This window comes from Martes martes (genome assembly GCF_963455335.1).
Source record: "Martes martes genome assembly, chromosome: 6".
Lineage (NCBI taxonomy): Eukaryota > Metazoa > Chordata > Mammalia > Carnivora > Mustelidae > Martes > Martes martes.
The window spans coordinates 20467063-20479495 of record NC_137893.1 but is presented as its reverse complement, the minus strand read 5'-3'; the positions used below and the strand labels follow the sequence as shown (position 1 = coordinate 20479495).

Sequence of the window (12433 nt, the reverse complement as noted above, 5' to 3'; positions counted from 1 at the left end):
ATAACACATCTGGGGAACCAATACGGCTAGAAATTTCTCCTCAGGGTTTTAAAAAGAGGAACAAGAAATAAGGCTGTGAGTAACATCCTTGAGCACACCAGGACGGTTGGGAGGGGTCTAGACCCAGCTTTGGAGTCTTCGACAGGGTCTTGAAACCTGGCTCTGCTTCTTACTATCTGTATAACCGTGAGTAAGTCACTTAACCTGCAGTTTCTTCAAATGTAAAGTGTGGACGAAAATTTTGCTGAATGAAATGAAATAATAACTATAAAGTACTTTCCAGTTCCTGGCTCTATCATTATTATAACTGTAATGAGTTCATTAAGATGTTTCTTATAATAATTCTTAGAAATACCTCAAAACAAAGCACAACTCAGTAGATGCATTTCTGAGAGACCCAATATGATAAGCTGATTCTCTGGTCTGGTTCAGAGTGATTTTCTGAGTATTCAGAAGGGGATGGACTTTTATATCCATGTCACTCATGCAAATATTTCTGAATAATTAGATGTATTGACATCCACTATATAATATTGATTTGGTTAATACTGATGGTCAGTAACTCAAGATTATATTCCCAAGTGCCTAGAATACAGCTGTCCTACATTGCTAGTTGAGTAAAAATCAATCCTCTTAATAAACAATCAAACAGTTAATGGGATTAAAGTCTTTTTTCATAAAAATTGAGTCTGAGAAGGAAATATATCTGCACAGAAAGTACCTCACTTCGGGGAGCCCAGGGGGCTTCCAAAGGCATTGCCAAGACTCTCTCTAGAAAACAGTTTTAGGTGGTTAAGTCCCCCAAACTTTTCTCCATTTGAATCAAATTACCAGAAAGCACTCACAGAAACTTAGCTTTGGAAATAACGTTTCTTCACGCTAAACTTTTCTTGGAATGCTTCCCAAAGTATCTAACAAAGGTAATTTGTGGTGTGAGACCAATTATCACGTATCATTTAAATGCTGAATATATTTACCAAAAACAATCTCCTCCATTACAAAATAGTTGATTTCCAACTCTTCTTTTGGTCAGTACTTAGGGCTCATGGTCTGTTCAGGACAATTTACAATTGAGAAAATAAAACCATATAATGATGCCAGTCTATGCATCAATAAAAAATAAATGAGGGGCACCTGGGTGGCTCAGTGGGTTAAGCCTCTGCCTTCGGCTCAGGTCATGATCTCAGGGTCCTGGGATCGAGCCCTGCATCAGGCTCTCTGCTCAGTGGGGAGCCTGCTTCCCCCCCTCTCTCTGCCTGCCTCTCTGCCTAGTTCTGATTTCTCTCTGTCAATTAAATAAAATCTTAAAAAAATACTTAAAAAATGTAAAAAAATAAAAACTCAAGAAATGCAAAAATTCTCAAACTACCCTAGAATTAAAAAACAAAAAAATAAATGAAAAAGAAGGCCAAGAATGAGCCCTATTTGCCAACTGAAAACTTTAATTGAATTTTGGTGTTGCTGTGTGGCCTCTGTGTAAAGATTGCTCAGTTTAGGTGATCTGTGATTCCCCAGTGACCCCTGTGGAGGGGTCAGTGAAGGCTCCCTCTATCAATGTTATACCAGAGAATTCCCTGAAGAGGTAGATGGGCAAGATTATTCAACATAGTAATTGCACTAAAACACGTGTTCCAATAATTAATAATAACAACAAGTATAAATCACGTCTTCGGTTGGTGTTAGCTTTACTCAATTTCTTTTCTTCTACAAGCTTTGTTGACTAGGTTAACCCTATGACTCTTAATCTTGGCTATCCATAAGAATCATGAGGAAGCTTTTTTAAAAAATACAGGAACTGAGCCCGTCCTCTTGAGAGCCTGATTGATGGCTTTGAGGTTGGGACCGGGAACGGGTTTAGTTTTCAAAGCTCTTCATGCAATTCTAATGAACAGATCCAGATGGTGCCTTAGAACTAATGAAGTAGAGGGGGCACCTGGGTGGCTCAGTGGGTTAAGCCTCTACCTTTGGCTCAGGTCACGATCCCAGAGTCCTGGGATCGAGTCCCGCAAGGGGTTGGTGGAGGGGGGCTCCCTACTTAGCGGGAAGTCTGCTTCTCTCTCTTTGCCTCTGCCCCTCCCCCCTGCTTGTGCACTTTCTCTCTCTCTCTCTCTCTCTCGCTCAAATGAATTAAAAAAAAAAAAAAAAAAAAGAACTATTGAAGTAGAAAGATTCCAGGCTCTGGCAGCTGTCTAAAGAGCTGCGATTCAGTTTCCCGATCAGTGAGCACTGACGGAGACTCCTGTCATGGTTACCTTGCTGGCGACACTTCTGGTCTGAGCGATAAGCTCCCGGATCCTCTGGATGCTGGCAGAGACGTTGCTCGCAGGCCGCTTCTGTTCTACGGTGCGGAGCTGATCCAGGAGCTGAGGGACAACCTCTGTCAGATTTCGTACTGCAGTTAATAAAAATTAATCACTTGAGTGAATATCTCAATGATATCAACTAATATTAGCTGTATTTAAGGAATCAGGTGAAGAGACAACAAACACAGGGCTACTTCTGTGAGAACTATAATTATTTGTAATCCTGCCAAAAGAAGAGTTAAGCCCACTATATAAGCGATTCCTATTCTGCGGCATTTATAATGTCCATTGGTCTGCACATTGTATGTAGAGTGAGCTGGCTTACAATGCACGTTTCCGAAGGGCCAGGCCCACGAAAAATGTACAGATGTTCCTGTCCCCATATAGCACAGGGTCTGCTTGCATTTCTAATGGAACTGATAGAACAAGTCTAAAGGAAGGCTGGGCGAAAGGACGTGGGAAGGTTTTTTTCCCAGGTTGCCTATTCCCACAACACACTGCTGCTGCAATGGTCCATGCAGAGGCAGAGCTACATGGAGAAAACAACCGAGCGCCCAAAAGAGTGGCAGTTGGTGCCAAGGAGAGGGTGGGCGCCATGGTCTATGGGCCCAATAAGGGTGATGATACAAACACATCATACTGACTTTGTAGGTTATGTTTTTTTGTTTTGGGTTTTTTATTTTTTTATTTTTTTAAGGTATGAGGTACACATAGAAAAGAGAATAGGGGCGCCTGGGTGGCTCTGTTGGTTAAGCATCTGACCCCTGATTTCGGCTCAGGTCATGATCTCAGAGACCTGAGATGAAGCCTCATGCCTGCTCTGCACTCAGTGGGGAGCCTGCTTGTCCCTCTCCCTCTGCTCCTCCTCCTGCTCGCATGCTCTCTTTCTAAAATACATAAATAAAATCTTAAAAAAAGAGAGAATAAATCATATTTACACAGCTACATGACAGAAGTCCCAAACAGGGAGAATGGCATAACTTTCTGTAAGGTTTCATGAACCGGACCAGTGGTTCCCAACGTGTGGTCCACAGACCAGCTGCATTGGCATCATCAGGGAACTTGTTAGAAATGCAAAATCTGTGGCTCCAACCCAAACCTGCCGAATGAGAAACTCTGGGAGTGAGGCCCAGGTGATTCTAAAGCACATGAAGATTTAGGAACCGGGACTAGAGAATGAATATCTTTTGCATATTCCCCCAGAGAAGGGCAGAGCCATGGTCACTAAGCAGTAGCAGCTGGAAAACAGAAAGCCTCTTACCGGAGCCAAACTAAACTCAGATTCAGGAAAATAAGTCAGTGAGGACCAAGGATAAAACTCTTTTCTGTATTTAGGAAGTAGGGTATTGCTCTATCCTAAGGAATGGAATTAAGGAAAATAATAACAATTATCACTCTATCATGTTAATTAATAGAGGTAAATATTTGTTGTTTGGATAACTGACCACAATAGCCATTTTATAGAATAATAATGTTTGAAAATTATAGGTAATGAAGTATATTTCATGTGTTACATTAAATTTTGATTATGGAAATGTATATAAAACAGGGTTTCCCTGTCTTCAATTCTCCAAGAAAGGAACCACCTTTTATTAGAGTCTTTATGAAGTCTCTTATGTTGTGGTACACTCTTTCACTTATTTTGATTTGAACCACAAAATGCTATCTGAGGAAAACACAGAGGCATGAAACAGTTTCAATTAATGGTAGTTCTGGACACTTATTGTAATCGCAGATTGGACGGAAAAAGGAAGAAAAAAATTTAACACAGATTTAGTAAACATTCCTGAGGCTCTGTCTTTATAAATGTAAATGTTAGATGTCATGTAGGCAAATCTTTTAGAGATCAAGTTCTAAATGCAATTAGGTGAGTGGTTACATGGTAAAACTCATGAATATATACTTAAGAGATGAACATAACGGTTATCTTCTTGTTACGGGAATGAATATTTATGACCTGGGATAAAATTTCTAGTGACAGATCAAATGTAGATTAATAAAGTTCTTCCTTAACTCAGATGGAAGTGAACGTAATATGTTCTGCAAAACCATGCTCGAGAACAGGAAGTTCTAGTCATGACAAAGTCATTGATATTTAAGAGGTAGAAGAGATCAAATAAACATGGTAATATGTGATCTAAATATCTGTGTATAAATAAATTAGGTAGATAACAGAGTATTTCATTATCATTGCTGTAAATTTGTATTCAAGCTGGGCAACAAACTCTTCTCCTATTATTATTTTTTTTAGGGTTTATTTATTTATTTGAGAGCAACAGAGAGAGAGCGCGCCGGAGCAGGAGGGGCAGAGGGAGCACGAGAGAGAATCTCAAGCAGATTCCATGCTGAGCGGGGAGCCTGATGTGGGGCTCGGGACCATGACCCAAGATCAGGACCTGAGAGCAGAAACCAAGAGTCGGAAGCTTAACTGATTGCACCACCCAGGTGCTCCCAGACTGTTCTTCATGGGAAACTTCAGTTTTGTTAAAGATTTTATTTATTTATTTGACAGAGAGAGAGGGGGAACACAAGTAGGGGGAGTGGGAGAGGGAGAAGCAGGCTTCCCGCCGAGCAGGGAGCCGGATGCGGGGCTCGATCCCAGGACCCTGGGATCATGACCTGAGCCGAACACAGACACATAATGCCTGAGCCATCCAGGTGCACCGGAACCTTCAGTTTTGATTGGACATAGTCAGTACCTGTTGGTAATAACCTGCATTTCTCAGGTAAGAACAAAGCAATGCAGTTTAGTAAATATTTTTCCTCAAAGTAAACAAATATTTTGTGATTGACGTTCTTCCCCAAGGAAGAGACTTAACATTGACAAACATCAGTGCTGCCATTATTTCATAGAGAAAAAAATGATGCTTAACCAATCTCTCTAGTAAATTTTTGTGAAATATATATATTTTATATGCATACACATATATATGTGTATATATATACATGTGTGTCATAGATGACCTGAGCAAAATTTTTCTTTTTTTCTAAGTGGATTTCTACAATATTCTAATCTCACACCCAGATGAAAACAACCGCATCTTAATGAAAGACATGTTGAGCCAAATGGCCAATTCATCTGGATGCAAACCGCGATACCTGCATCTCGCGCAGAGTCCACCGCTGTGTTGTAAGCAGAAGAGTCAAAACTCTGAAGGTTTTGTGACCAGTTGGTTAGGTTGTTAGCCATGGGGGCGGCTGCCCGCTGGACTTCCACTGTGGTCTTGTTGGCCTCCTCCGTGATCAGCTTCGATTGACCCAGGCGCTGCTGGGCATCACCTTCACACAGAGCACAGGGACACTCACTTTGCAGAGAAGCAGGACATGTGTTGGGAGCATCAACATCCATTTAATCATTGGGATAAGGCAGCCCTCAAGTTTTGGGTTTTTAAGCTGAACAAAGATCTTTAAATAGATGTTAATGATGGTATAAGTTAGAAATGTTAAGGTAGCATTACAAAGTGAGCTTGAAAGGCTCTAGAGTCTCATTAAAACCAGGTAGCCCACTTAAAACATTTTCAAATTAGAGGTGAATTTTTTAAAAAAGTAATTAGTATTTCTTCAGGTTAGAGACCTGGTGAGAAAGCCATCGAAAACATATATGAGATTTTAAGTCATAAAACGTTCATGTCTGATATTGTAAATATCACTTTCTTCCATGTGGCATGCATTTTGCCATAAAAATGATATTCTACTACAGAAGTAAATCAGTAAGGAAAACTATTTTTAAATAGTAAAACCGAGTTGCAAAATAGCATGTATGGTGACATTCTATTTTTATTAAAAGGTTATGTATTTAAAAGAAAAAAATGTCAGTTAACAACAAAATGTTTTTTCCTGGGTAACAAGATAACAAAAGATTTTTCTTCTTTTGTTCTTTTTCTTATCTGTATTTTCTGCTCTTTCTATAATAATCATGTATTACTTGGTAATAAAAGTCACAGGTGAGGTTGTAGCTTTTCTTTTTCTTGAGTGGAGAAACATTTAATTCAACCTCACACCATCTGAACTCTGATGGATGCAGCTTTGAATCCTGGGTCCGCTAATTTTTGGAGCTGTGACTTTTGGAGCAAATTCCTAACCTTGACAAGCCTCGGGATTCACCACCATCTGAAGGCAATGGTGGTACTTTCTCACATGACATGAAGTATATAAACCACAGCCCAGTGCTCCAGCATGTGGCGGCTCTGATGGTGCAGATGACAGGGATTCTCGTTGGATGACACCATCCTGGCTGGGGCGTTGGCAAACCAGGAGACAGTAGCTGGATTTGCTCCATGTGTAGGAGAAAATGCACATCCAGCAGTCTGGTTTCCAGCCCATCTAGTTTCCAGCCCATCTTTTTAAGATACCACTGTAGTCCCCAATTAGGCAAAGTGAGTGCTCCTGTGTCCCCATTTGGCTTGGTGGTCTCCCTACTTGTATTATCAGAATGACATGGCAGGTAACAGAGGCAGCTACCTACAGTTGGGGACAGAGAGACGCAGTAGCCAACTAGGGCATATTTATTAGAGAAGAAGGAATGTTCACAAGGAAGTGGGTTACAAAATAGTATAAGCAGCCTGATTGCGTTAAAGCACCTGCACACGTGGACGCACATAAGTACATACACACACAAACACATGATTGGAGGAAAATGCTCTCAAATGTAATGATCACCCCTAGGAGGTATGATTATAGATTTTATAATTATTTTCTGGGGTGTGTGTGTGTGTGTGTGGGTGGGTGGGTGTGGGTGTGGGTGCACGCGTGCGCGTGTGATGAACATAGTTCCTTTTGTCACCAGAAAACAATATTTATTTATAGAAGGATTGACAAGTAAGGAATCATGTACTCCTTCTGCAAGCGTTTATTTTAATCCCAGCAAAGAAACAAATGAGGCATACTACGTTCTTGTCTGTGACCCTTACCTCTCTCTGTGGCTTGTAGTCTCTTAATGGCATCACTCAATCTGTTTTTGAGAGCACTCTTCCTTGCTAGGGCTCCGTCCACACGCCTGTTGGTGTCAGCTACTGCCTCATCATTGCCTATGGAGAAGAAGCCAAAAAAAGTACCAGTGGAGCCAAGATGCTAGGGGGATAAAAAAAATCTCCATTTCAACAAGGACAATTCTGATCTGTGCTGTGGGGTCATCTGTAATATTCTGAATATGGGGTGAACATAGAACACCAGCTCTGGAAAACGGCATTCCAATTAAGAGGTGCAGGACTATAGAAAACTAGTCACACTGCTTGGGAGTGATTTAGGATGCCATAAAGTGACTCATAAAAGGTGCAAGGATAATGGCTAACTTCTTTGAAAAATATAGCACTGCTGTGACTTACACCTAGCAGCGCAGTTGATAAAGAGCTGAAAAGAAAGGTCTATCTCTATTTATGGCGATGACTGTTATATAAGAATAATTCTTTTTTCTTAATTTTTAAATAAAATTTTAATGGATTTACAACATACATCCAGAAAAGGGCACACATTATAAACAAATTTTCACAAACTGAGCACGGAATATATGCTGTGCTAAATCAAGAAAGTAGAACACTATTGCTATTCAATTTTCTGGGCCCTCTGTAATTCCCCAAGGATGACCACTATTCTGAATTCTATCTCCATCGGTTAGTTGTGTCTATTCTTTTTTTTTTTTTAGTTGTGTCTATCCTTAAACTTTATTAAAAAGAAATGATACAGTAGTATAATTTTTTATAGCTTTCATATCTCTGTTTTAATTTCTGTAGAGTGGTTAAGTCTTGATATCTGGTGGTTTAAGTCTTCCAGCTTTGATTTTATTCTTCAAGGATCATACTGGCTTCTTAGCTCCTCCCACACTCATTTCCATGGAAATTCTAGGACCATCTTCTCTATTTACATATAGTTCTGGTACTTTGGTTGGTGTTATAGTTAATCTATTTATAAATTTGGCAGAATTGTCATTTTTACAAATTTGAGTCTTCCAGTTAATTGTTTTTGCTTACTCTTCTTTAGATCTAAATTCTCATTTTGATCTCCATTTATTTAGATCATCTTTAATTTCTTTCAGTAGCGTAGTATAGTTTTATGTGTAGAGATCTTATCTTTCATCAGCTTTATTCCTAGGTATTTTATGTTATTGCAAATGGTGTTAAAAAGTCAATTTCTAATTATTTTCTACATAGAATTAAACTGGACTTTTACACATTGAATCGGTAATGTGGGATATATTTGTCTTGTTTCCAGTCTTAGTGGGCAAACTTTAAATATTTCAGTATTAATATGCTTCCTTATTTTTATTTTATTTTATTTTATTTTTCTTTCTTAGATTACAGAAGTTGCTATGAGTTTTTTAAAACATGAATGGACACTGAGTTTTGTTAAATGATTTTCCTGCATGTGGTGAGATAACCATATGAAATTTCTGATATATTCTTTAAATGTGGTGAATTACTATTGATGTTTGAAATGTTACACTGTCCCTGAAATCCCAGAATAAACTTAACTTGGTCATGTATTGCCATTTCTATGTGTGTTAGATTTGATTTACTAATGTCTTGTTTAGTTTTTCACATCTCTATTTGTGAGAGAATTTGGCTTATAATCTTCCTTTTTTTTTACAATGTCCTTATCAGGTTTTGTATCTTAGTTTTGTAGGCTTCATAGAATACATTAGACAATATTTCCTCTTTTTTTATTTTCTGGAAGAATTTATATACAAGCAGTGTCTTTTGTTTAGATGGTTGGAAGAATTCACTGGGGAAGCTATCTGAGCCTTGAGATTTCTTTGTGGGAAGATTAATTACTGATCAAATTTATATATGTATATATAGGTCTATCAGATTTTCTATTTGTTCTTGCATCAGGTTTGATAGTCTTTTTCTTACAAAACTATTCTTGAAAGTGCACTTGTAACATAGTCCCAAAATGGGTTATTTTGGAGGAAATCCAAACAAATCATGATGTAATATCTTGTCTGAACTTTCCCAAAGGAAGAACTTTCCCAAAGATTCTTGGTTTGTGCATCGTTTACTCCCAAAGCATCAGGAAATTCATGCTTTTTGACAAACAGACAAATCATTTCTTCCCTTCCTATTATACTTTTCTCTTTCTCTCCAAAAGGCTTGTAAATATCTACTCTCCCATGGTGTACTTTCTCATTTCCATTATACAGTCTTTGTGTGCTTGCTTTCTTGTTCGGTTGTCTTTCCGCACTTGTGTATGGTGGGTATAAAATGAGTGGTGCTGAGTTGATTCTGTCACCAAGTACAATGCAAACAAAGTACAAGCACTTCTTTCTTAATTCCTCCGGGGAGTGCTAAAAATTTCCCAGAATTCAAGGAGGGACTTAAACACACTTTGTACTTATATTGCACCCCCTTCTCCCTCTTTTACTTTCAATTTTTGAATATTTTATAATCTTTTTGAATAATTTATAATCTTTTCAGCTCTTCTTTTTGGGTTTTGTAGCTGCAAAAGATGCTGACTGATATACTGAGAAAGAATATATTTAACTCTACATTTGGAGCCCTTGGTAAAAATAGGTGAAAAAAATTATATTTGGGGCTGGATGTTTAAAAAAAAATTGTTTCATAAAAATTCCTTCCTATTTGAAACTTATTGTTTTACATAAACAGTTTTCATTTTAGAAATGAATTCCGTAGAAGATTCCTTTAAATAGCAGCTTCCTGAGTTTATTATAGATTGCTAACTATTTGATATAGATAATAACGAAAGGAAATCTGGGTTATAAAGATTACTGATCATTGAAAGTCATTTGGAAATGAATTAACAGTAATTTGAAATTGTAATCTTACTCAGTAGATAAATATAGTTTAATCTGAAAATCTGAATTTATATCACAAACGTTATTGTCTAAAGGGTGGGAAGTTCTGACCCACACAGTCCTAACTCCCCAAGGATGTCCCTTTGAAATTAAATATGTGAAGAAATTTAACCAAACAAGATCATGAAAGAGGAAACCAGATTTGCAAAATATTCAGAGGCCAATGCAGAGATTTTTATCTATACTTAAATTACAGAACTTTGAAGAGACATTATTACCAGGAAAGAAAAATTGTTTTCATGAGAAGGACAAGACTGCATTGTAAATTATCAAGGAGAACAAAATATCTAAGTCATTGTGTCCTGAAGATCCACATACTCTGGTCTTCACATCACAAGAAACAAAGAAATACATTGATATGGCAACATTTACTTAAAAAATATTTTACTTTTAAGAGTACACTTATTGTGATGAGCACTGAATAATGTGTAGAACTGTTGAATCATTATACTGTACACATGAAACTATTATAACACTGTGTGTTAATATAATTCAATAAAAATATATTTTACTTTCAATATTCTGAATTGTTGCTGTCAATATTCTAATTCTTTTGTAAGAGTATGTTCAAGACTAGACTTATATAATGAATGAATTAGAAGAGAACATTTTTATTGCCTTTGTTTACCTAGCAAACATAAAATAATAGTTGCTTTATATCACAGTTAGTTAAATATTCTGCAGAGGAAAAACAAATATTTTTTCCTATATATAGTGTTCTTTGTAAAAAAAAAAGAAAATGCATGATTAGAATTAAGATTAATTGCTTTGATAAAATTACATGACATTTTCTGTTTCAAACTTGGTTTTTGTTTTTAGGTGGTAGTTAGAAATTAGCTAGATAATGGATTTCCAACCTCATCAATGGGCAACCATCTTTAGGTATGTATGTGTTCATTAACTCAGAGATGAATATTGTTTAGTGAAATTCTTAGCCAATGCAATTGTTTTTAAGAATAGCTCACAAGATTCAAAATTGACTAACATGATTTTGCTTTTACTTTTCCATGCCTCTCGCACTTGGATGTGCTTGCTGTCAAAGATGCAAACACTAACCTTTGGAAATGCTTCTTTCCATATGGTCAGTGGCTTGTCCTAAATGCAATAAACTTACAGAGCACAAACTACAGGAAAGTGCCAATAACTACATGGCTCTGTGGTTTCCTAGCCTCCTGACTCTCCCAGTACTGACTCATTACTTCAGGTAAAATTTTAAAGGGCCTTCTGAATTGTTCAAGAAAGACTAAATTATGTACAATATAGTTCAAGTGTTAAGTGTATTTTATGGCATTATTTCCTAGAAAATTGGTATCCATGGTAAATTTCTATTAATTAGCCAAATTTTTGAAAGATTTTATTTATTTATTTGGGAAAGAGAGAGAGTGAGAGAGAGATCGCAAGCAGGAGGGAAGGGTAGAAGGAGAAGGAGCCTCCCCACCAATCAAGGAGCCTGACACGGACTTGATCCCAGGACTCTGGGATCATGACCTAAGCCGAAGGCAGACGCTTAACCAACTGAGCCACCCAGGTGCCACATTAGTCTATTTGATTAACAAGAATATACACCATGTTGTACTACATGGAAGTTCTTTTTTTCTTTAATTACAATTTATTTTATAATATCCAATTTTATTTATAATATCCATTTGGGTGGCTTAGTTGGTTGAGCATCTAACTCTTGGTTTCTGCTTGGTCGTGATCTCGGGGTCTTGAGATTAAGCTCTGGGGTCGGCTTTGTGCTCTGTGTGGAGTCTGCTGGTCCCTTACCTTCTGTTCCCGCCTCCCCCACTCTCTCTCTGTCTCTCAAATAGATAAATAATATCTTAAAAAAAATTCAATCTTCACTTTTTTTATACCTTGGATCTCAACAGGAATTATTCATATACTATTCAGTTAAAAGATCATTTGTTCTTTAATCCTAGACTTTTGAAATCTCTATCCATATGCAGAAGTACTGTATGAAAGGAGAGAAGTGGCTGTAAATCAGAAGGAAGGTAAGAAAGGGAAGATGCTTACTAGGATCTGTCTTGGCTTGCAGTTCTCTGGCTTGATTGAGGAGGTTCTCACTCTCATCCTTATGGTAAATGATTTGAGTATCAATCCCACTGACAGCCTGCAAAGGAATTGTGTGGAAAGAGTAAGAATGACAGAAGAAACCCACTTTTCATGGATTGAGGATATAAACGACACCATTTATTTACTAAACACCAAGCAAAATTCATACAACTTAATTTCCATAGCCCAAAATCAAGGTCAAATGGGAACACGAGGAAATAAAATCCATTTCATAAAATCCATTTCATGACAAATGTTTTTCATGGAA

The 12433-nt window shown here is 37.5% G+C and overlaps 1 protein-coding gene across 2 annotated transcripts in view; it reads right to left on the bottom strand.

The window, feature by feature from the left end:
- Window positions 1–12433, bottom strand: part of LAMA4 (laminin subunit alpha 4) — a 148025-nt gene that overhangs the window by 35621 nt on the left and 99971 nt on the right. For both annotated transcript variants that reach the window (XM_080805146.1, XM_080805147.1), the window contains exons 15-18: window positions 12127–12223; window positions 7214–7330; window positions 5403–5582; window positions 2253–2392 (exon numbers count right to left, since the gene is read on the bottom strand). In XM_080805146.1, the coding sequence (XP_080661272.1) occupies window positions 2253–2392; window positions 5403–5582; window positions 7214–7330; window positions 12127–12223 (534 nt within the window). The remainder of the gene's footprint in view (window positions 1–2252; window positions 2393–5402; window positions 5583–7213; window positions 7331–12126; window positions 12224–12433) is intronic.